General features: G+C 39.0%; 4 protein-coding genes across 4 annotated transcripts; all 4 read left to right on the forward strand.

Annotated features, from left to right (window-relative positions):
• Positions 1-1,567: 1,567 nt before the first annotated feature.
• Positions 1,568-6,337, forward strand: LOC100261867 (protein ACCELERATED CELL DEATH 6). The gene is made up of 3 exons (XM_002266611.4): positions 1,568-2,938; positions 4,288-4,811; positions 5,526-6,337. The coding sequence occupies exons 1-3, from the start codon at positions 1,762-1,764 to the stop codon at positions 6,156-6,158; spliced, it is 2,334 nt and encodes a 777-aa protein (XP_002266647.1). The 5' UTR covers positions 1,568-1,761; the 3' UTR covers positions 6,159-6,337.
• A 1,818-nt stretch (positions 6,338-8,155) lies between these two features.
• On the forward strand, positions 8,156-10,426 carry LOC104877389 (ankyrin repeat-containing protein At5g02620-like). The gene is made up of 3 exons (XM_010658869.2): positions 8,156-8,888; positions 9,231-9,286; positions 10,220-10,426. Exons 1-3 carry the CDS (start codon positions 8,156-8,158, stop codon positions 10,424-10,426), a joined length of 996 nt encoding a protein of 331 aa, XP_010657171.2.
• A 31-nt stretch (positions 10,427-10,457) lies between these two features.
• LOC109123465 (protein ACCELERATED CELL DEATH 6-like) lies at positions 10,458-13,589 on the forward strand. Its single transcript, XM_019223363.1, has 4 exons — positions 10,458-11,340; positions 12,188-12,717; positions 13,373-13,480; positions 13,551-13,589. The coding sequence occupies exons 1-4, from the start codon at positions 10,458-10,460 to the stop codon at positions 13,587-13,589; spliced, it is 1,560 nt and encodes a 519-aa protein (XP_019078908.1).
• An 8,662-nt stretch (positions 13,590-22,251) lies between these two features.
• On the forward strand, positions 22,252-22,659 carry LOC100256773 (protein ACCELERATED CELL DEATH 6-like). The gene has a single exon (XM_010659042.1). The coding sequence runs from the start codon at positions 22,252-22,254 to the stop codon at positions 22,657-22,659; it is 408 nt and encodes a 135-aa protein (XP_010657344.1).
• The last annotated feature ends 3,167 nt before the right edge of the window (positions 22,660-25,826 follow it).

Here is a 25,826-nt window from a genome sequence, read left to right on the forward strand (position 1 = left end):
ATATGAATTTAATAGATAATGACTAACGTACCCATCAACCAATTATATGAATTTAATAGACAATGACTAACGTACCCATCAACCAATTAAGGGTCACATTCGGAAATTAATATGAAAGAAAGAAATGGAATATATATATAAAATATAAAAGGGCCAAAAAAGCTTAAATTCATTATCAACATAAATAACTTTTATATTTTATGTTGATAATGAATTTAATTTTTATATTTTATATTCTATTTTTTATTTTTGATGTTGACAATGAATTTAATTTGTTACATTTATATATTATTTTTACATAATAATATTTCATTTCCTTCTTATATATTCATTTTCAATGGTGACCCATAATTGGTTGGTAGATTAGTCATTATTCATTTAATTTATATAACTAAAAAATAACTTGAATCATCATCTAATTGATATGTTAATCGCATTTATTATTTACATTTTTCAATCAACTTAATCTGTTGATAATAACAACGGTCCAAATTCATAAGACAACATGCTAAAAAAATTTTATTAGTAACGAAAATTCTCATCGATAAACTTTTACCAATACACTTTTCCCCGACTACCATGTATCGGAATTATTCGTTGATAAATGTTTATTCTAATAGTGTATATTAGTCAAGAAAAGTAAAATTTGTTGTAATGTGTTAACCATGAGTTTAATTTTTTGCACTAATTAATATTTAATTTTTATATAGTTATATTTCATTTCTTTTTTATATTAATTTTCAAATGTGATAATTTGTTGGTGGATTAGTCATTGTTCATTAAATTACATTGGTTCCAACATGGTAGAAGCCAACTATAACAAAAGTTGTATTATCAAATGAAGTTCATTTAAACCAGATTTTTCTCAATTCAATTAATCATTAAGCCAGTCTATTTTTGGGGTTTTGTTTTGTGTTGCACCATAATGCAATTAAGTTATTTGATGAGAAGTCTAGCCAAATTTGATATCGGTTGACCCACGCTAGTTGTTTGATGAAAACCCATCTATTTGTACCATGGAAAAAAAAATACATGGCATTATTAAATTTCAGACTATAATTTCTTACATCTTTTCAATATTCTATTTGTAATGCCATGATTAAAAGGGTCGAAAATACGAAAATAATTAAACTCAATAAGTTAAAATGATAGCAAAATTTTAACCACATTAATGTGGTCTTCTTGAGCAGTAAAACAATTATAGTAATTATTAATCTTCATCTAATTAATCAGCTAAAATAATTATTATTAATTATAATGATTCATTTTCGATCGTGGATATTATCTACTTCACTATAAATGTGCACCTAATGCCTTTTGTCTTATTGATGAGGTAGGTAATGTTTGCTTACCCATTTTCCCTGCTCTCCTGTCACGTCAAGAGGAAATTGTTCCCACATGCATGTCAGCCCTTTGCAGCGCCTGCCTCCGTGCTTTTAATGCTCCGTCCGTATTTCAGGTTGGTTAAAAAATGCAAAAGGTTAAAAATCAGAAAGAATAGAAATTAACATCTGTATGTCATATATTTGTGCGCGAATATAGAAGATTGGGAATTTGAGAATGGATCGAAGTAAAAAATTCAAAATGAAATTACGATGAGAGTACGGTAAAGGGATAACGTTGGGACACCAGTACGGATGTACACTTCAAGGAAGTCGGAATCGTTTGAGATATAGGATGGGTGCATAGAAGGGAAGGAGACTCCTCTAAAACTAATTTTTGTGTGGAGGTGAGAAGTTGGGATTCCCCGATCAATTAAACATGGCTGAGGAGAGGGATCCAGTAGAGTTGGGCATGGCACTCGGCGCAGATTCGAACATGAAAGAAGACAGCGTAACAGCTAAGAAGAGGGCAAAACGGTGGGCAATCACCGCAGATGCGAGCATGGAAAGAGAGAAGGGGACGCTTGATCAAGACGAAGATGAAGATGAAGATGAAGATGAAGATGATTTGTGTGTAGGTGAGAGGTTGGGATTCTCCGATCAATCAAACGGGTCTAAGGAGAGGGATCTAGTAGATCAGTTGGGCGCAGATTCAAACATGAAAGAAGACAAGGTAACAAGTGAGAAGTGGAGGGCAGATTCAACACTGAGCAGCTCAGATTCGATAATGGAAGAATGCCTTGTACCGCCTGAGGGGTGGCCCACGGCAATGGTACCGGCAGTGAAACTGTCAATGGCACCGGCAATGGCAGATGTGAACATGGCAGGAGAATGGGCAACTCATGTTGAAAGAAATATAAGTGCTCCTTCCACACACGGACTCCTCGCCTCCCCTGATGAAGATGAAGATGCGGAGCATAAGAAATTAATGGACCGCCGCATGCACGCGCAAGCGACCAAAGGAAATCTTGATGACTTTAAAAAAATTTTAGGCTCGATATCCTCCGAACAGGACCTTCAACACTCAGAAATTCTCTGCCAAGTTAGTCCCCGGAAAAACACATGCCTCCACATAGCAGCAAGCTTTGGACACCATGATCTTGCCAAGTACATCGTGAAAGAGTGTCCAGATCTTATCAAAAATAAAAACTCCAAAGGCGACACGGCACTTCATATTGCTGCTAGAAAAAGGAATTTATCTTTCGTTAAGATTGTCATGGATTCATGCCCTTCTGGAAGTGGCGCATCCCAAGATGTAGAGAAGGCTGAGCCTTCATTGCTGGGAATTGTCAACAAAGAAGGAAATACAGTGTTGCATGAGGCACTGATAAACCGTTGCAAACAAGAAGAGGTGGTGGAGATCCTTATTAAGACAGATCCCCAAGTGGCTTATTATCCGAATAAGGAGGGAAAGTCACCATTGTATCTAGCTGCAGAATCACACTACTTCCATGTCGTAGAGGCTATAGGAAACTCTGAAGTTGAGGAGCGCATGAAGAACAGAGACCGCAAAGCCAAGCCGGCAGTCCATGGTGCCATTATGGGAAAGAATAAGGGTATTTCCCGCCTCCTTCTCTCTCTCTATTAAATTTTCTTCTTCCTCTTCAAACTTAAAAAGCATTGTTTGCAATGATGTTGGGGCTTAAATAATCTGTTGCTTCTAACCATAGAAGAAGTCTACTGGGCTTTTCTCAGCTTTTGCTTCAATATTCCTTGTTCCTAAAAATTCAAATTTTTTTATTAATTTATGGGAGATCCATAATATTTACAACTCTTCTTTCCCAACCCAAACCCCGTCGTAAATATTCTTCATCTTTGTTTTCAAAATCCTAATCCTATTTTGTTGTCTTCTTATTCTTCTTCAAAACTCCAGTCCTAATTAATTCTTAATTTTATTTTCTAAATCACAAAAATTTAAAATTAACTATAAAAAAATAAAAATAAAAAATAAAAATTGCAGTTATATATGGCTTCGTTGTGTGCATATGGGATGGTTTAATTAAATAGAGGGAGTAAAAAGGGCCGTAAGAGGGAAGAACAATTGTCTGTATAGTTTGGGGTTGACTTCAAGTGATCATTTAAGATTTGATTTCGAGCTTAAGGTTAGAGTTAGGATTTTTCTTTTCCCTTTTTTTTCTTTATGTTTTATGTTTCTGATGAAGTAGAATGTATCCTACACATTTGAAAGAAACACAAATTATAAATGATGTGATGATTTTCTATTATTCCCCATTTAACTATTGCAATATCATTAAGAGTATGGATAGGAATAAGATAGGTGTTTACAGAAATCATCCCGTTGAGTTTGAAATTTAAATAAATGGGGTTTGAAATGAGTTTGAGATTTTTTCAAAGAATTAAACGGAGCCAAATGGGGTGGGACATGTATGAAGACGTTTAAATTTTTTTTAATGGGACGGGACTGAAAAATATTTTGAATAAATGAGATGGGGCTTGGGATAGAAGTGACCATCCCGAACCCACCCCATTTCAATCCCTAATTAAGAAGAAGATAAGGTAAATAACAAAATTTGCAGAAATTTTAAAATCCAAGGAGGGAACTTATAATTAAAGGAAGCTTTCAAAAGCATGGGCACCCCATGTGGTACAACCTCGCACCAAATTAATACTGTTTTGTTGAATTACAGATAATAAAATAATCAATTAAAAAAAATCTCTTTTCTATTTTTATATTAATTTTTCCTTCCTTATTTTAATTATCTAATAATTGAACCCTTTCCAAAAAGAAAAGCAATCTTAATTTTATTTTTTATATGTTCATTTTTTTTTTTATGTAATTTTAGTTATTAATGACTTGCACTCATATAATAATATCTTTATTAGAAAAAGGTTGTTTGAAACATTCATATAAATTTTTCTTTTATATATGATGAAAAAATGCCAGAGATGTTGGAAAAAATACTGGCCATGAAGCTCGTCCACCAAAAAGACGAAGATGGAAGGACTCCACTTCATTGTGCAGCATCCATTGGATATCTCGAAGGAGTTCAAATGCTGTTAGACCAATCTAACTTGGATCCATATCAAATGGACTCTGATGGCTTCTGTCCCATCCATGTTGCATCAATGAGAGGCAATGTGGACATTGTCAAAAAGTTGCTCCAGGTCTCCTCTGACTCAATAGAGTTACTAAGCAAACGCGGTCAGAACATTCTTCATGTGGCAGCCAAGTATGGTAAAGACAATGTAGTCAATTTTGTGCTCAAAGAAGAAAGGCTTGAGAACTTTATAAATGAGAAGGACAAAGGTGGAAACACGCCACTGCATTTGGCAACCATGCATAGACATCCCAAGGTCGTAAGCTCTTTAACATGGGATAAAAGAGTTGATGTGAATCTTGTGAATGATAGAGGCCAGACTGCTTTGAACATTGTATTACCAGTGAAGCATCCACCTACATTTCACCAGGTATATCTATATGATGATTTGCATCTTGTTTTCTAAATGATGGGTACTACTAGTTGTTTCACCCTTCAACTGCATGCCATGAGTAAGAAATTAGAATGCCTCATCCATGCATTGTTACAGTGCTATGGCATTTTCCTTCTTAGATGCATGCATGCAATTAAATTATTAAAAGGATCGATCAGGACAACATGGTTTGTTTTCCTTTCCTAGAAGGACCGACTAATATTAATAAGAACTAGATCAACACTTCAACTCAAGCCACTGACCCCTGATTGAAGGTCAATTTGAGCCCAAGATATCCTAAAAGTCAAGAAAATTATGGAGCCTAACTCAATCACCATCACCCTCGCCCAGATTAGAGCGACTCAACCAAGGTTAGGCTAGGTTTCTCCAGCAAGTGCATATACTCTTGATGTCGGCAAAGACTTATGGGAATAATTTTTTGCATCATACTAAAAAGTTTTCAGTGTAGAGAACTGCTATATCATGTGCGCTTGTGGTTCCTCTCTTGCTGCTTCACATTGCTTAATTTCATACTTCTAGTGGGTGTTCATTGAATTTACAGGGAAAAGAGAATAGCTTCCCAACAAAATATTACGAAACCCAACTCATGGAATTATAGTCTACTTTTAGTTATTATTACGACACATACATTTTATGTTCTCTCTTTCTCACGATTACATTAACAGCAACATTTTTTTCTCTATTACGCAGGCACTAATTTGGACAGCACTCAAATCTGCTGGTGCACGACCAGCGGGAAATTCAAAGTTCCCACCCAATAGACGTTGTAAACAGTACTCTGAATCACCTAAAATGGACAAGTACAAGGACAGGGTAAACACTCTTTTGTTGGTTTCGACCCTTGTTGCCACAGTGACATTTGCTGCTGGTTTTACCATGCCAGGTGGCTACAACAGCTCCGACCCAAATGTCGGCATGGCTGCCTTGCTGATGAGAAATATGTTCCAAATGTTCGTCATCTGCAATACCACTGCTATGTATACCTCCATCCTCGCGGCAATCATCCTCATCTGGGCACAGTTAGGTGATCTCAATTTGATGGATACTGCCCTCAGATTTGCATTGCCATTCTTGGGGTTGGCCCTTACTGCGATGTCCTTAGGCTTCATGGCAGGTGTTTACCTGGTGGTCAGTAATCTTCATTGGCTTGCAATTGTTGTCGTCATTATTGGAATCATCTTCCTTGTCGGTCTCCTAGTACCCTTTTTTTTACTTTTCCTCCCAAGTAAGTCTACTAATCGTATCCTTAGGCACATCTCCTATTATCCGTTTCTTATATTGGTATGGGCATCTAAAAGCCCCGAAATGAAACGGGAAGATTAGCTCGCCCTGTTGATGATGTCTGCTAGCTCCATCTTCCCCTATGTTTGTTGCTTCTTTCAGCATTATCTTAATGAGAAAGTATGTTATGTATAAATGCTTAGTGTGATCAGAACTTCAATATATTGACGGTGTTGTACATGACCATTTCTTATATAAATCTATGGTTTTTGGATCTATAATTAGGTAGTTCTATATATATTTCAATAAATACTCCATTCATACATAAATAACGTGAATTCGTTATTAATAGGTTCAGTTTAATTTATTGATTGAAATTTGAATTTGCAATTGCAATTTTTACACTTTTTTAATTATTATTATGAGAATTTTGATTTTCAAATCCAGGTTACATCTTCTACATTACAATTCATTGGGAAGGGGAATAGGTTTTAATTTTGGAAAAAAAAAATTTATTGCCTTTTGAGTTCCAAAGAATTTTTCAAAATTAAGGAGTTTAATCATTTTTAAAAAATAATTTGAAAATAAAATATTGAGGGAGTTAACACTAGAACCAAGAATTGGTTGAAAAGGACTATATTAATCTCTAGTTTATGCACAATTATATTTTTCATTATATTTTATTATATTATTAATATTCATATTTTATTAAAATTTATTTATTTTGAATTTATTTATAATTAAAAAATTATTTTTATTTTTAATAAGACACAAATTAAATTTAACTTATATTATATAAATTAAATTTATAATTTTGTGATTTTTACAAAATAAAAATAAAATTTATTTTTAGAAACAACTAATTTAATTCTTATAATCATTTAAGTTATCTAAATATAAAAATAAATGAGAAAATAATGGAGATCTTCATTTCCATTCCTGTTTTACCGCGTGGCAAACAGCCCCTCATCTTAATTAATAACATAACATGATTTATATATTTGATGGACGGTAAAATCAACCCTTTGTTTGGTAACTCATATTGTAGTAAACCCTAAGTTGAGTTTGATGATAGTCGGACGTATTGACGACGGATTTGACGGACATAACGTTCAAACCCGCTCAAAGACTCAATCAAACCCACAGAACTTCACAACTGATTAAAATAATTTTATAAACCAAAATGATCAAACTTTGTAGTTTCTGGGATTCGTGTTGATGCTTCCAAATAGGTTCCAAGATGTTCCCAGTGAGTTTGGAAAAGAGAGAAGTGGATTCCTTGAGCTTCTCAAACATTTTCTTAGAAAATGTCAAACGCTTGGTCTCAAAATCTAACCTGTATGATTCAAACACACCCATGAGTTTGAGTTGCCGTGCTTCATATCCATTCCGTGTCTGCTGGAAGTCCTATGTGATGTAAGTTGGACTATCAAATGAATTGCTTTTGAGTATCAAATTTTTTATTCAACTTATCATATGTATGTAATGCATAGGTTCTTCTCTCACATATTGACTTGGCCCTTACTTCCATCCCAAGCAAGAGAGTGCAGGTATCTCATGGCCGGCAGTGGACTAATGATATATGAACTCATTTTAAATTGGGTCTGACTAACTTGGCCACTGGGGTTGTTACCTTGAAAGGACTTGAGTGGGGTTCATGTTTAAGTCTTTCCTTTTTAATCTAGGTATGTACTGTGTGTGCTCTCTTCTTGTTTTAGTTGAATTCAAAGAATAGTTGTTTCTTCCTAGTCTGGGTAAGTGGTTGCTTAAGGGTATCATATTAAGATTTTTATTATTTTTATTTTCTGTTTTTGACTTGGTGCCTTTTCAAGATTTTGAATTGTCAAAAAAGCTAGTTATATTGTATAAACAATCATCATAGGATTAGAATTAGTATATATAATTTGGTATTGATGTGCATGTTCTCTTCCTCTGTATGACCTATCCTTTGCGATGAAGTATTGGACTGGTTTCTTTGTTGCCATTATTTCTTTTTTCTTTTAAACTTCTTAAACCAACATAAATACAAGCACAGCTAACGGATTTGATTAGGCAAGTCAACTACAATAGGAGATATTATGAGACAAAACGATTTAATGATGAATTTTGAGAGGCTAAGAAAGCAGGGGAGGGGAGAAAGATGGAAGACAGGGAAACAAAGGCAAAAACAACCCAAGAAGCAAGCCATCTTGGCAATCTCTGAGCATAAGGATGCCAAATTGTTGGAGGACTATGTGACAGCTAGTTCCATGGATCCTGATTTGTACAGAGCTACGATACAAGGAGACATTCTTGAATTCATAAAAGCCGTGGAACAAGGACCAGACAATAGACACGCTGGTGTACCTGCTGCATCTTGTATCCAAGTGACCCCTCAGAAGAACACAGTTCTTCACCTAGCAACGATCTTTGGACATGACGAGATTGTAAAACTCATTTGTAAGGACTTGCCCTTTCTTGTCATGGAAAGAAATTGCAGAGGTGACACTGCACTTCACATTGCAGCCAGAGCTGGCAATTCACTGCTAGTGAATTTGTTGATTAATTCAACAGAGGGGGTTTTGGGTGTGAAGAATGAGACGGGTAATACCGCATTGCATGAGGCATTGCAACATCGTCATGAAGAGGTGGCCTGGAATATAATTAACAAAGACAGAAATATGTCTTGTTCTGTCAATAAGGAAGGAAAATCTTTGTTGTATTTGGCCGCAGAAGCAGGATATGCAAATCTTGTTAGGTTTATAATGGAAAATCCTGCAGGAAACTACAGCATTGAAGGAAAGCTCGAGAACAAACCATCTGTGAAAGCTGCCATTCTTGGGAAGAACATAGGTAAATGAAATTCTCTTCTCTAATCTCCCTTTTTTTTTCCCTTTATTGGTATGCTTGTCTTCCAATTTCAGACTTCCAAGAGCCTGCACTTGGATTGGAAATTTTTAAGTGACTGCACTTTCACACCTCTTAGTTTTTTCCTACAAAAAGCCCTGCAACTACTACAAACCACCCAATTCTCTGCACCAGTGAATCAGAAAACTTTACCCAAACTATATTGCATCCAATTGTCACCATTAAAAGGTAATGATATCATGGCACATAAGAGCATTCTCATTTTTCTGGAAGTTGGAAGACCTCAATTATTTCTTGCTTAATTAAATCATTTTATGCTGATGGTAGTATGGTACTTGACTTTCAATGAACAATGGTTAACTTTTGGTGAGATGTATTTTCTGGTGTATAACCTGATATTTTTAGTTTGAATATTCTGAGGGATAAAAAAGAAATAATGATATTTAAATAAGTATTTTTTATTTAACAATATTAATAATTTTATTTATGAATTTATATTTATCTTTTATTTAATTAGTAAATAAAATATATAATAAGATAATTAAGATTAACTTATTTATAGTAATTCTATTTTAATTCATTTATAATATAATATATATTTATAATTTATCAATTATGTCTTCCCTAAACAAAAACTTTGTCCATTGATATAGGTCAGTTCTTAATTTGTTCGAGAATCAAGGTTTATTTTCTATTCTTGTGGGCTAGTGAATTGTTTTTTTAAAGTGTTAAGTGTTACAATAATCCCACATCAGAAGTTGGAGAGAAAAAACACCCCCTTACGCAGCGTGCAAATCGATCAAGATCAAGGCAAAAAGAGTATAGATGGAAATGGTGATCTTAATCGGTTTTTAAAAATAAATAATTGTTTTTATATAATTAAAAATTAATTAGAATTAAAGATTAAAAAATAAGACTAAAGTTTAAATTTTGTTTGAATTTTAAAATTTTGAAATATTAAAAATTTAGAAATTTAAAAATAAAAAAAATGTAAAATCAGAAAGGATTGAAATTAGGATCTGTATATGATATATTTGTGCGTCGGTATAGAAGATTGGGATTTTGGGATTGGATTGAAGTAGAAAATTCAAAATGAAATTACAATAAGAATACGGTAAAGGGATAACGTTGGGACACCACTACTGGTGTACACTTCCAAGGCTGGAGGTAAAAGAAGGCCATGCCATGTCATGCCACCTGGAACAAAATAAGAGGTTCTACAGATTCTCTTATCGGAATCATTTGAAATATAGGATGGATGCATGGAAGAAAAGGAGACTCCTCTAAAACTTGTGTAAACTTGTGTTTGTGTGTAGGTGAGAGGTTGGGACTCTCCGATCAATAAGGAACTCGGAGCAGATTCGAACAAGGAAGAAGGCGGGGAAGGGCAGATGGCACCACGCATGACATTCTCCGCAGATGTGGACATGGATAGAGATAGAAGTGCTCCTTACAGCTATAAACACATTGTCCCTGCAATCTCCGCAGATAGAAGTGCTCCTTCCACACGTGGGCATGGCTAGAGATAGAAGTGCTCCTTCCACACATGTGGGCATGGCTAGAGATAGAAGTGCTCCTTCCACACATGTGGGCATGGCTAGAGATAGAAGTGCTCCTTCCACACATGAACTCTACGCCCCTGCTCCGGAGGAGAGGCTAGCATCCTTTATACGCTTCGCATTCTTAGTATATAGGGAAATTGAAGAAAATGAGAAGATGCTTCATCAAGGAAGTGGAAGTGCTCCTCCCACACAAGGAGTCGTCGCTCCCGCCGATGAAGATGAAGATGTGGAGCAGGATAGATTAATGGACAGCCGCACGTACATGCAGGCGACCCGAGGACGTGTTGATGAATTTATTCAAATTTTAGAATCGATATCCTCTGAACAGGACCTTCAACACTCAGAAATTCTCTGCCAAGTTAGGCCCCGGAAAAACACATGCCTCCACATAGCAGCAAGCTTTGGACACCATGATCTTGCCAAGTACATCGTGAGAGAGTGTCCAGATCTTATCAAAAATAAAAACTCCAAAGGCGACACGGCACTTCATATTGCTGCTAGAAAAAGGAATTTATCTTTCGTTAAGATTGTCATGGATTCATGCCCTTCTGGAAGTGGCGCATCCCAAGATGTAGAGAAGGCTGAGCCTTTATTGTTGGGAATTGTTAACAAAGAAGGAAATACAGTGTTGCATGAGGCACTGATAAACCGTTGCAAACAAGAAGAGGTGGTGGAGATCCTTATTAAGGCAGATCCCCAAGTGGCTCATTATCCGAATAAGGAGGGAAAGTCGCCATTGTTTCTAGCTGCAGAAGCACACTACTTCCATGTCGTCGAGGCTATAGGAAAACCTAAAGTTGAGAAGCACATGAGCATTAACAGAGACCGCGAAGCCAAGTCGGCAGTCCATGGTGCCATTCTGGGAAAGAATAAAGGTATGACCCGCCCCATTCTCAATCTCCATTTAATTCTCCTGCTCTTCTTCTTCTTCTTCAAACCTAAAAAACACCATTTCCAATAAAATCTTAAACCTGTATTTGATTCTCATAGTTGAAAAAAAATTATTAAGGAAAGTGATTTTCTAATATGCTGTTTTACCATGGAAAACATGAAAGAAAGTAATTAAAATTAATAAGAAATTTATATCATTTAAAATTATTTAATTTTTATATAGAATAGTTAAATAAGTAAAATAAATTTAAAGTAATATATAAAAATAATTTATCGACTTAAATTTTATTTTATTTTTTAATTTTTCTTCTTTATTTTCTGTGTTCACATATTCCCTCAAACTTTCAGACCAAACATAACCTAAATGATCACTTGAAGTCAATCCCAAACTATCCAAACAATTCTTCTTTCTTATAGCCCTTTTTGCCTCCCCTCTATTTAAACCAGCCAATATGCACGCAACAAAGCCACAACAGCAAATTTTCTTTAGTTAATTTTAAAATTTTGTGATTTAGAAAGGAAAATTAAGAATTAGGAGCTAGTGGGGTTTTGAAGAAGAATAAGAAGATGGCAAACTAGGATTAGGATTTTGAAAACAAAGATGAAGAATATTATTTACAAGAACGGGTTTGGGCCGGGAAGAGTAGTTATAAACATTATTGATCTCCCATAAATTAATAAAAATTTTAATCTTTTAGGAACGGGGAATATTGAAGCAAAAGCTGAAAAAAAAAAAAAAAAGCCAATTTACTTTTTCTATAATTAGTTCAACAGAAAAACATAAATGTGTTCTCATTTTAATTTCTTTTATATATGATGAAAAAATGCCAGAGATGTTGGAAAAAATACTAGCCCTGAAGATCGTCCACCAAAGAGATGAACATGGAATGACTCCACTTCATTATGCGGCATCGATTGGATATCTTGAAGGAGTTCAAACGCTGTTAGCTAAAGACCAATCTAACTTCGATCGATATCATAGGGACGACGAAGGCTTCTTACCCATCCATGTTGCATCAATGAGAGGCTATGTAGACATCGTCAAAGAGTTGCTCCAGGTCTCCTCTGACTCGATAGAATTGCTTAGCAAACACGGTGAGAACATTCTTCATGTGGCAGCCAAGTATGGTAAAGATAATGTAGTCGATTTTCTAATGAAAAAAAAAGGGCTCGAGAACCTTATAAATGAGAAGGACAAAGAAGGAAACACGCCACTGCATTTGGCTACCACGTATGCACATCCTAAGGTCGTAAACTATTTAACATGGGATAAAAGAGTTGATGTGAATCTTGTGAATAATGAAGGCCAGACTGCTTTCGACATTGCTGTATCAGTGGAGCATCCAACGTCATTGCACCAGGTATATATGACGATTTGCATCTTGTTTTCTGAATGAAGGGTACTACTATTGGTTTCACCTTGAACTGCATGCATTGTTAATGCTATGGCATTTTCCTTCTTAGATGCAAGCATGTGAATTATTAAAAGGATCAATCAGGACAACATAGTTTGTATTTCTTTCCTAGAAGGACCGACTGATATTAATAAAACCTAGTTCAACTAAAAGAAGATCAATTTGATCCCATGATATCCTAAAAGTCAAGAAAATTATGGAGCCTAACTCAATCACCATCACCCTCGCCCAGATTAGAGCGGCTCAACCAAGGTTAGGCTAGGTTTCTCCAGCAAGTGCATATACTCTTGATGCCGGCAAAGACTTATTGGAATAATTTTTTGCATCATACTAAAAGGTTTTCAGTGTAGAGAACTGCTATATCATGTGCGCTTGTGGTTGCTCTCTTGCTGCTTCACGTTGCTTAATTTCATACTTCTTGTGGGTGTTCATTGAATTTATAGGGAAAAGAGAATGGCTTCCCAACAAAATATTTCGAAACCCAACTCGTGGAATTATAGTCTACTTATACTTTCTATAGTTATTATTACGACGCATACATTTGATTTTTTTTCTTTCTCACGATTACATTAACAGCAACATTTTTATCTCTACCACGCAGAGACTAATTTGGACAGCACTCAAGTCTACTGGTACACGACCAGCCGGAAATTCAAAGGTCCCACCAAAACTGCCTAAATCACCTAATACGGACCAGTACAAGGACAGAGTAAACACTCTCTTGTTGGTTTCGACCCTTGTTGCCACCGTGACATTTGCTGCTGGTTTTACCATGCCAGGAGGCTACAACAGCTCTAATCCAAGTGCCGGCATTGTAGGGACCCCTCCCCTTGGGAAACACGTGGCACGCAGCTCATAGTGACGCATGGCACGTGTTATCAGCCGGACCTTCATCATCCGGATTCCCCTGAGGATATGCATGGTGCAGTTATCCTATCCGGACCGCCTCAAGGAAAGGCAAACGACGTTTCAGCTTCTCCTATCCAAGGAAGAGCAAACGACGCTGGCAGAGCGTAGACATCCGGATAGTCTCCACAACACATCCGGATAATCAGCATGAGCCATCCGGATATAAATCGTCTGGATGGTCAATTAAAGTAAAGCGAGTCTTACACGCAATCACAACAAGCAGCCATGGCCCACATCTTGTCACCTGCAGAGTGAGAAGACAAGAGGAAGTGACAGCAAGTCACTTCCCACGATCATTCTACATAACCACTTCCCACGATCTCTGACAACCGCATCACCTACCATGGTCTCTGACAGCCATTCGTAGGATGATAATGCTCCTACTGGCACCTATTATCATCATTACAACATAAAATATCTCCTCACCATTAATGAAAGGAGCAGTACCCCTGAAGTTGTATATATATGCCTTCACACGCAGAAGAAGGGGATCCCCTGGTAACCTTTTGATACCTAGTGAAAGGCCAACTGATTTATATATCTCTCTCTCTTATCATGGCTAACAAAACCATCGGAGGGTGTGTCCGGACACCCTGTCCGGATGCCTTTTGCAGGTACAAACCGCTGAATCAAGAACCCCTTGTGTGTTGAGAATCGCGTGTCCATCCATCTAGCAGCAACGTGGACCACTGGATACGCGAGGCGACAACATTGGCGCCGTCTGTGGGAAGCTTTACTTTTTATTTTGATTCAGTCACTAGCAAAGATGGCCACACCTTCCCAAAGTCGATCATCTGGTAGAGGGGAGGAAGATAATCTCGAATGGCGTCAGGCCATCGAAAAAAGACAGTTGGCGAGCGAAAAACAGCTAAGAGCTCTCCTCCAGGAGACGGAGAGGTTAAGGGAAGAAAACGCTGTGTTACGCGTTCAAGCCTCAACGTCAGGTCCTCCTCGTCGTCAGCATTCAAGAGGCCAGGTGGCAAACTCAAGGCCAGAGCCAGAATCAATATATCCTGGGTCAACAGGAGCTGTCCCAGGAGCATACAACGCAAGGCCCCATGAGCCACGTACACCTATGCCTTGAGCTCCCCGTGAGGAAAGCTCAGATTCCACTCATTTTTCAGCAAAAAGACAACATGATAGAAAATCACAGTTGTCAAGTTCTATGCGCGCAAGACTAGGCCCACAAGAGCCTGGGAGATCAAGGCCACCAGTAGCCACAACCCAGGCGCCACGCCCCGATCCTATGATCGCTCCCATGGTGCAGAACGTACCTCCGCATCGTGACCCCATGGTCACCCCAGCGATGCGGAACGTTCACTCACACCTAGCGGAACGACCAGCTGGGAGAAACCTCCCAAACGAGCCACCCATTGGCTCCATCAGCAAAAGGCTGGATGACATGCTCTCCATGCCCTTTTGCTCTCATATCACCCATTACGAGCCCCCAAGGGGATTCCTCGTACCAAAGTTTTCCACATACGATGGGACCAACGATCCCTTCGATCACATCATGCACTATCGACAACTTATGACGCTCGATATTGGCAACGATGCATTGCTATGCAAAGTATTCCCCGCCAGCCTTCAAGGGCAGGCCCTCTCATGGTTTCATCGCCTACCTCCTAACTCTGTTAACAATTTCACGGACCTCTCTGAAGCTTTCGTGGGACAGTACTTGTGCTCTGCTCGACACAAGCAGAATATCAGCACCCTCCAGAACATAAAAATGAGAGACAACGAATCCTTGAGGGAATTTGTGAAACGATTTGGCCAAGCCGTACTTCAAATAGAGGCTTGCAGCATGGATGTTGTCCTACAGATCTTCAAGAGAAGCATCTGTCCAGGCACTCCATTTTTCGAATCACTGGCCAAAAAGCCTCCTACAACGATGGACGATTTGTTCAGACGTGCTAACAAATATTCAATGCTCAAAGATGACGTACGTGCAGCCACTCAGCAAGTTTTGGTTGCCGGACGGGCTTCTAGAAATGACGCGGACAGATATGCCAAACCTCCGGACCGGCCAAAACCAGTTGACCGGAGGCAGGACGGGCCGAGTCGTCCGGATAGGCCACCCATCACACCCCTATCCGTGTCATACGAAAAACTTCTCCCAATGATCCAAGGGTTGTCCGACTTCAGGTGGCCTAGACCCCTCGAAACGGACCCATCCATGAGAGACCGCAGCAAGAAATGCGCCTTCCACAAAGACCATGGTCATACAACAGAGACATGTCGGTCCCTCCAGTACCTAGTTGAAAGGCTCATCAAAGCAGGACATTTAAAACAGTACCTCCGCTCAGAAGCTGGAGGAAGGGACGCATCTCAACATCATAACTCTGGGGCCCCGAGGGCCCCAATCGCCCCCAAGGCTGTCATAAACTATATCAACGGGGGCCCATCTGACGAGGAATACGATTCCAGGAGGAAAAGGCAGAAATTGCTGCGAGCCGCGTCAGTACGCGAACGCATTAATTCCATCCGACCGGGTCTCACTGGAGAGGGCCCTCGCCCCATAGATGGAACAATCATTTTCCCACCAGTAGATCCCACCCGGACGCTACAGCCACATCGCGATGCCCTCATCCTCTCCCTAGAAATAGGAGATTTCGATGTAAGACGTATCTTGGTCGACCCAGGCAGTTCAGCCGATCTGGTGCAAGCATCAGTCGTTGGCCATATGGGACATAGTCTCGCGGGTCTCGAAAACCCCGGACGAATCTTATTCGGATTCAACGGGTCATCAACCACATCCTTAGGAGACATCATACTGCCGGTCCAAGCTGGCCCAGTCACTCTGACGGAGCCTCACGCTCATCAGGCTCTGGAGTTGGGCTCATACTACAGTCCCCAACTGGGGAACATCTGGAGCAAGCCATCCGGCTGGGATTCTCCGCGTCTAACAATGAAGCAGAATACGAGGCCATCCTGTTCGGGTTGGACCTCGCCCTTGCTCTATCCGTCTCCAAACTCCGAATCTACAGCGACTCGCAACTAGTGGTAAGGCATGTCCAGAAAGAATATGAGGCTAAGGACGCACGCATGGCGCGATACTTGGCCAAAGTAAGAAGCACCTTACAGCAATTCACCGAGTGGACAATCGAAAAAATTAAGCGAGCTGACAACGGGCGCACTGACGCCTTGGCCGGTATAGCTGCTTCCCTCCCCATCAGAGAAGCCATTCTATTGCCTATCCATGTACAAGCCAATCCCTCTGTCGCAGAAAATTCCACTTGCAACACCGTTGAGGCAAACCAAGCGAATGATCAAGAATGGACGCATGATATTGCAGAATATCTCCGGACAGGCACTTTACCCGAAGATCCTAAACAAGCGCACAAAATCCCGGTGCAAGCTGCCCGTTTCACCCTGATTGGGGGGCACCTGTACAAGCGATCCTTCACAGGGCCTTATCTTCGCTGTCTTGGGCATTCAGAGGCCCAGTATGTGCTAGCTGAATTACATGAGGGAATATGCGGAAATCATATGGGAGGACGATCCCTGGCACATAGAGCTCATTCACAAGGATACTATTGGCCAACAATGAAGAAAGACGCGGCAGCATATGTCCAAAAATGTGATAAATGTCAAAAATACGCTCCCATTCCACATATGCCATCGGCAGTATTGAAATCAGTCTCAGGCCCATGGCCTTTCGCGCAGTGGGGCATGGACATAGTGGGACCCCTCCCAGCAGCACCTGCCCAGAAGAAATTCCTCCTTGTCGCCACTGATTACTTCAGTAAATGGGTAGAAGCTGAAGCATATGCAAGCATCAAAGATAAAGATGTCACCAAATTCGTATGGAAGAACATTGTTTGCCGCTTTGGAATTCCCCAAACCATCATAGCTGACAATGGTCCACAATTTGACAGCATTGCATTCAGGAATTTCTGTTCGGAACTGAATATTCGGAATTCATACTCCACGCCGCGTTATCCTCAAAGCAATGGGCAGGCGGAAGCCACAAACAAAACTCTAATCAATGCCTTAAAGAAAAGGCTTGAGCAAGCCAAAGGGAAGTGGGTGGAGGAGCTACCCGGCGTCCTGTGGGCCTATCGAACCACACCCGGACGACCGACAGGAAACACTCCTTTCGCCCTCACATATGGAATGGATGCAGTCATTCCCATTGAAATAGGTCTTCCTACTATCCGGACCGATGCAGCAAAACAAGAAGATGCCAACACGGAACTAGGAAGAAATTTGGACTGGGCAAACGAAGTCAAAGAAAGCGCGGCCATCCGGATGGCAGATTATCAACAAAGGGCATCAGCGCATTACAATCGAAAAGTCAGGCCCAGAAACTTCAAAAATGGTACGCTAGTACTTAGAAAAGTTTTTGAAAATACTGCTGAAATAGGCGCAGGAAAGTTCCAAGCCAATTGGGAAGGACCCTACATAGTGTCTAAGGCAAACGAAAATGGAGCCTATCATTTACAAAAGCTAGATGGCACTCCGTTACTCAGACCATGGAATGTGTCCAATTTAAAGCAGTACTATCAATAAAAAGTATACACAAGTGCAAATGAGAAAGAAGTATGTTTTTATTGATATGAATAAATGTAATTACAAAGAGACCTCCGGACCACAAAAATACAGAAAGAAAAATTACAGCAGAAAAATTGCAAAAAGAGATAAACTATCAGGGAGCGGGCTTCTCATGGAGCTTTTTTTCTTCACCTGGAGGAATTGAAGGGGTATCTCGCTTGATGCCGTTCTTCTTCATGCAGCAGCGATACCCAAAGATAAACGTATCATCCACTTGTTGCTGGTAATCCGCTGCAAGTTCCTCCCTTTCCACAGCAAACTCCCGTTCGAGTTCTTCTTTTTGCACATCCAGGCGCAGCTGCAAGTCTTCCTTCTGTTTCTTTTCATTCGAAACTTCTGTCCGGAGTTGATTCACTTCATCCCTCAGCCGGGCTGCCTCACCTTCCGCCTCATGTAGGCGGCCCATAGTCGATTCTTCTCGACTCTTCGCCTCAGCCAACTCCACTCGGAGGGCTTCATTTTCCTCTCGCATGGTGGATAGACTGGCCTCAGCCTCCTCCATTCTCAGACGCAGCTGATTTTCAATCTCTCGGCGTCGAGAGGAGAAGGTCTTCATATAGTCTGCAGTCTGCAGCAGCTGAGTAAAAAGATCGTGTTGTTGAGCCATGCCGCGGAGGCCCCTCACCAGCTGACACACAAACAAGAAAAGCAAAGACATAAATCGTACTACAACAAACACATCAGTGCAACAAAGAGTCAAAAAGCAAAAGCACAAGACAACGGTATACCGTTTCTATCATATCAAACATCTTAGCAGAGGGCTTGATGGCTTTCCAGTCGGGTGTAATCTGTTTTAGCTTAACTTCCAACTCCGCGTAGCTGAAAGGGCTAGCAGGAGCTGCATCGTCAGCAGGTTCCTCCTCAGATGAGGAAACAGAAGGTGACTCTTGTCCCGGATTCGGGACCTCCACATCTTCGTCCGGACGCATCTGTCCGGATACATCTTCAGCCGGAATTATTACCGGGGCGGCCGAAGTCTCAGTTGCCATCTCCACCTCGCCTCCATCCGGATGAGCGTCATGGGCAGAAGCGCAGCTAACTTCAATCTCTTGCTGCCGCTCTTGAAGCCGCCAAGGAGTCCGGACCGTAGATCGCGCGTCGAACGCGGCTTCTTTGAAGGAGGCCCTTTCACCGGGATTATGGCTAAGCGATCCGGGTCGTCGGAAGGCTGACTTTGGCTTTCTGCCCCCGCTTCCTCCAACGGGGTCGTTTCAGCTGCATCAGCATCCGGATTAAGGTTGCCCGGACGGTTGATAGACGCAGCTTCCTCAGCCACGTTAGCCAGACGCGCAACCGCGGCCAAGGAAGTGCCCGAATGGTTCAACCCCGAGATGCGTCCGGGGCCGCTTGAGATAGAGTGCGGAGCAGCGTTTACTGGCTCCTCTATCATTACTTCCCCCTCATAGGTAATTTGCGGAGGAGGAAACTCCCTGGGAGGAGTGGGTTCCTTCACATCCTTCCCATTCTTCTTCACCAGCTTCCTCCTTTTTGCTGGAGTTTTCTTTGGAGGAGAGTCCGAACCCCGCTTCTGTCCGGGAGCCTTCCGGATAGTGCCTTCATTTTTTTTCTGATCTCGATCCTCCAGGAGCTTTCGCCGTCTTTCACCATCAGCCTCTTTAGCTTCCTGATACAGGGGGAGCTCCTTCAGAGTATAATGCTCCCCAGGTACTATCTCATCCTTTGCTAGTTTCCTGGGGAGAATATTGATAACATATTCCTGGGACTCCCGGACGACCGCCATCAAATTCCACGCGGAAAGCAATGTCTTGTAGGCCCTCTCCTTGGGATTTATCTCGAATAATTTGCAGACACAGGCGAAGGACGCATTTTCCACCCAATCCACAAGGTGGCCCCTCAATTCCAGACCTGCATTGACAGCAACAAAATGTGAGAATTCCGTCCAAAAAAAAAAAAAAAAAAAATCAGCAAAGTAAAATCCGGACAAAGAATCGCAAAACAAGAATACCCGGAATTTTTAAGGTATAATTTGGAGAAAAGGGCCTCGACGCACGCTCCAATAGCCCCGCCCATCCACCCCGGACCGCCACCAGCCCCTTCGCCCCTCCATTTGTCGAATCTGGCAGCTCTGTCACCACTTGAAGGGAGGGCAGGTGCGCGGACACATTGAAAATATCATTTTTTGCTTTCTTCAGGGAATAGACAAAGAACACTTCCAGTAGCGTAAGGTCGAGGCTGTACAGCATGTTGATGATGCTGCATCCCATCAGCACCCGGACAAGGTTGGGATGAATGAAGATGGGTGGAACCTGAGAGAAGTGGAGGAATTCCTTGAACAACGCCGGCAGAGGGAACCGGAGCCCCGCGTTGAATTGTTCATTTGTGAAGAGGATAACGTTTTCTTCACCTTTCTCAGTAGGCATAGCCGCCTCCTCGTTCACCAAGTCTATAGATACGTCATTTGGAATGCAGAACCGCTCCCGGAACTCCTTCACATTTAATTTGTCTATCGCCTTTTCGCCAGCCTCGCTAACCCGGGCAGATGAAACAGTCTTTTTTGGAGCCATTTCTTACCACAAAGCCAAACCAAAATCTACATACAAAAGCAATGCAACTGTTCAAACCAAGCAGTCAGAAAATACACAAACCCTAACCCAAAGCAGTCAGAAAAACCCCTCAAAAACCCCCCCCCGAACACCAACAAAGTACCAACATTCAACAACAATTGCAAGCGACTTGCCCAAAACAATGCCCAAGCAAGCCAGAAACCAAGTTTAAAGAACCAGCAAACGCAACCAAAGGAATGACAGTAGCAAAGAGGTACGTACCAAATAAAGCTCTGAAGAAGAAGAACGGTTACTGTCTCGGTACAAAATCACCAGCAGCAAACAAACGAAGTCGCGATACAAAAACACCGGTACAAAAGAGCTTTCGAAGTTTTTTCTCAGAGAAGCAAAGGGCGCAGGAAAAAGCAAGAAGAAGAAAGGCTCTCAAGAGAATGCAGTAGAAAAAAATGCAAAAAGAGGTACAGTGCCCTATTTATAGCAGGACAGCCATGTTATCATTGAAACGACATATTGCCTGGGGATACACAGGGTCGGCGGCTTGTCATAAATGCCTTTTTGGCTTCCGCACCCCCACTCGCCACGTGGCCCAGTCAGACGAAGGGACCTCTTCAATTTTCAAAAGCCAGTTATTTTTAACCCGCCCATTTTTTCGGGCAAAATAGGAAGTTAAAAAGGGGGGCAATGTAGGGACCCCTCCCCTTGGGAAACACGTGGCACGCAGCTCATAGTGACGCATGGCATGTGTTATCAGCCGGACCTTCATCATCCGGATTCCCCTGAGGATATGCATGGTGCAGTTATCCTATCCGGACCGCCTCAAGGAAAGGCAAACGACATTTCAGCTTCTCCTATCCAAGGAAGAGCAAACGACGCTGGCAGAGCGTAGACATCCGGATAGTCTCCACAACACATCCGGATAATCAGCATGAGCCATCCGGATATAAATCGTCTGGATGGTCAATTAAAGTAAAGCGAGTCTTACACGCAATCACAACAAGCAGCCATGACCCACATCTTGTCACCTGCAGAGTGAGAAGACAAGAGGAAGTGACAGCAAGTCACTTCCCACGATCATTCTACATAACCATTTCCCACGATCTCTGACAGCCGCATCACCTACCATGGTCTCTGACAGCCATTCGTAAGATGATAATGCTCCTACTGGCACCTATTATCATCATTACAACATAAAATATCTCCTCACCATTAATGAAAGGAGCAGTACCCCTGAAGTTGTATATATATGCCTTCACACGCAGAAGAAGGGGATCCCCTGGTAACCTTTTGATACCTAGTGAAAGGCCAACTGATTTATATCTCTCTCTCTCTTATCATGGCTAACAAAACCATCGGAGGGTGTGTCCGGACACCCTGTCCGGATGCCTTTTGCAGGTACAAACCGCTGAATCAAGAACCCCTTGTGTGTTGAGAATCGCGTGTCCATCCATCTAGCAGCAACGTGGACCACCGGATACGCGAGGCGACAACAGGCATGGCTATCTTTCTGATGAGAAATATGTTCCATATGTTCGTCATCTGCAATACCATTGCTATGTATACCTCCATCCTCGCGGCAATCATCTTCATCTGGGCACAGTTAGGTGATCTCAATTTGATGGATACTGCCTTCAGATTTGCATTGCCATTATTGGGGCTGGCCCTTTATGCAATGTCCTTCGGCTTCATGGCAGGTGTTTCCTTGGTGGTCAGTAATCTTCATTGGCTTGCAATTGTTGTCTTCATTATTGGAATCATCTGCCTTTTCAGTCTCTCAGTACCCTTTCTTTTACTCTTCCTCCCAAGTAAGTCTACTAATCGTATCCTTAGGTACATCTCCTATTATCCGTTCCTTATACTGGTATGGGCATCTGAAAGCCCCGAAATCAAACAGGAAGATTAGCTTGCCCTGTTGATGATGTATGCTAGCTCCATCTTCTCCTATGTTTGTTGCTTCTTTCAGCATTATCTCAATGACTTGGTAGACAAAGCATGTTATGAATAAATGCTTAGTGTGATCAGAACTTCAATATATTGGTGGTGTTGTACATGATCATTTGTCATATAAATCTGTAGTTTCTGGAGCTGTAATATGTGAAATACTCTATATATATTTCAATAAATACTCCATTCATCCATACTGATCAATGCATATTTGTCTTTGCTTTAAAATTTTTTAGAAAAGAAAAAAAGAAAAAAAAATCTTGGAAATCCCAAAATGATTAATTTGAGAAATATCATTATTTAACAAATAAAAAAACACATGAATATATAAACCCCACTATGTCATTTTCTTTGAAGTACCCTGTTGCGGATTTGATGAGAAAAAGGTAGTAATCAAATGGCATAGCATAAAATTTAAATTAGAGTTTTCTCATCAAAATGTGCAGAATTAAAACCTTTACTAAAACAATTGATTTTTAGGAACCAAATTTTGGTGAAAAAAAAAAATCATAATTCATCTATAAAACTAATTATTGACAATAAACTTTTACATTTCCTACAAACTATTTAATGATGATACCTTAGTGATTAACTTCTAAACTCATTTATAAAATGTAACATTAGACTTTGTTTGATTTTGAAGAGTTTGAAAGGAAATGCAAAAGAAAGAAAGAAAAGAGGAGAAAAATAAAAGGAAAGAAAAAATAAATTTAAAGTGAATAAATTATTTTGATATATTATTTTAAATTTTTTCATTTATTTAACTTTTTATATAAAAATAAAATAATTTAAAATCTCAAGATTACTAAAAAATATCTTGGGATAGCAAAAAGTTTATGATCTTTTTCCTACGTGGAACAAGTGATAATTGAGCACCACCTATTCAATCCCTCTAATTAGTTATGATTATCTTATTTAATTAATGATTTATGTATTTCATAGATAAGTTGACAATTTTATTCTATACATTTTAAACTAAACCTCTATATACTTTCTTGTAACTAATTGGAGTCTACGGATGGTAATGGGGTGGATTTTTTTGAGTACTTGCCCGTCCCATCCTTAATGGAATGGATTTGAATTTTAACTAAATGGGTTTAGGATGGGTTTGGAAATTTTTTTAAAACTTGGGGTGAATTTGGGTGTTGTCTTGTCTCATCCCACCATATTATATATAAAATTAATTTTTAAAATTAAATTAAATTAATTTTTATTTTACTATTTTTACTATGTAGATAATAATGAAATATTTTTTTTTAATAAAATAAGTTATAAAAAATATAATAATTTAATTATTTATAAAATATATTTATTTTAATATAATTAAAAAAATTTAAATTAAAAAAAAAAAGTTAAACTGGGTGGGATGGGGTGGGGCGAGTATGAAAATTTCTCATACCCATCCCTCCCTGTTTAATTTTTTAAATGGGGCAAAGATGAAAATTAATTTTAATAAATGGGACGAGGTTGGAATGGGGGTGACCCGTCCCATTGCCATCCTTGCTAGAGTCTAGAATCGTAAAAACTCAAGATTACTCACAATTCGTCTAGGAATAGCCAAAGTTAATTATCTTGTTTCTACGTAGAGCAAGTGATGATTGAGGACCATATATCTAGTCTGTCTAATTAGTTATGTGATGCAAGGTTAAAAACCTTATCTTATTTCATAACATGATTATATTTTATAGATCATAAAATCAAATCTTTGTTTGGTAACTCATATTTAGTAAACCTTAAGAACCTAAATTCCCCACGTGTTTGACATAGATTCGAAATTTTGAACCCAATTTTAAGTTGAGTTTGATGATAGTCGGACGTATTGATGACAGATTTGACGGTCATTACGTTCAAACCCGCTTTAAAAGACTCAAACCCACGTAACTTTGAATTGGTTAAAATAATTTTATAAAGTGAAACGATTAAACTTCTTACTTTTTGGGATTGGTGTTTGTACTTCCAAATGATGTTCCTAGTGAGTTTGGGGAAGAGAGTGATAGGATTTCAGAATAATTATAAGCCTAATTCTTGCAAAACAATCATCACATTGGTCTTAAAACTTTGTGATTTTCACAAAGTAAATAAATAATCAAGAAAACAATCATTAAATTCTAACTTTTAAACCATGTCTAGAAAAATAAAGTTTAAACCAAAAATCCTAAAAATATCAAAATCTCATCCTAATTATCATTCATCACCTGATCAGATGGTACTTAAAAAATTGTTAATGAAGGGAAATGAACTTAAAACCTAATAAGAAATATTAATACAATTTCACAAATAAAATATTTTTAATAAAGATTATAAAAAGAAGATATGATGTATAATCATTTTCATAAAAACTTTTTAGTTCAAACATTCTAATACATTCAAACTTTTCAACAAAACATTTTTATATTCATGTCAAACAATTTTATATTAAATTCAAATAAATTGTATTTAAAATATTTTACTCTGATTATCAAATATCAAATGGTACTCAATTATGTGAGACTTTACAAATGGGCGGCTACTCTCAAATTTGTTCCTTTTAAGACAAAACTAAACACTACTAATACTAGTAATCTCTAACCAAACCTTTAGATGTTGGGGTTCAAATCAATTGCATTCTTCATCATAAAATGTAAATGTTAACTATTATATCGTGTTAATATGGACTAAAAAGTCAATTATTATATCCAATTGATAAAGACCAAAAAGTCGATTATTATATTCCGCTACCTATGACCAAACAAACCAAAGTCAAACACTTTGTTTTATTTATTCAAACTTATAAAAACATAATATTTTCACATATTTATGTTATAAACAAAAGAAAAGGTTTTAATATATTTTTCATGAAAAATATATTTGCTTTATGCATAAAAACAAAAATAACATTTTACACATTTAATTTCAAAATAACATGTCAAAAGAAAATCATTTTTTTTTATAAAATCCTCATTAATTTCCCTTACCTCGAAAAACATTCATAATCCTTGAAGAATTTAATTCTATATAAACAACTTTTCATCTAATAACATAAGAAAAACAATTATTACTATTAATTATTTGTCTAAAATTATAAGTTTAATAATCCTAAAATTTTATATATTAATATTAATATTAATAAGTATCAATGATAATTTA

The sequence above is a fragment of the Vitis vinifera genome, chromosome 12, assembly GCF_030704535.1.
Source record: "Vitis vinifera cultivar Pinot Noir 40024 chromosome 12, ASM3070453v1".
NCBI classification, from domain to species: Eukaryota; Viridiplantae; Streptophyta; class Magnoliopsida; order Vitales; family Vitaceae; genus Vitis; species Vitis vinifera.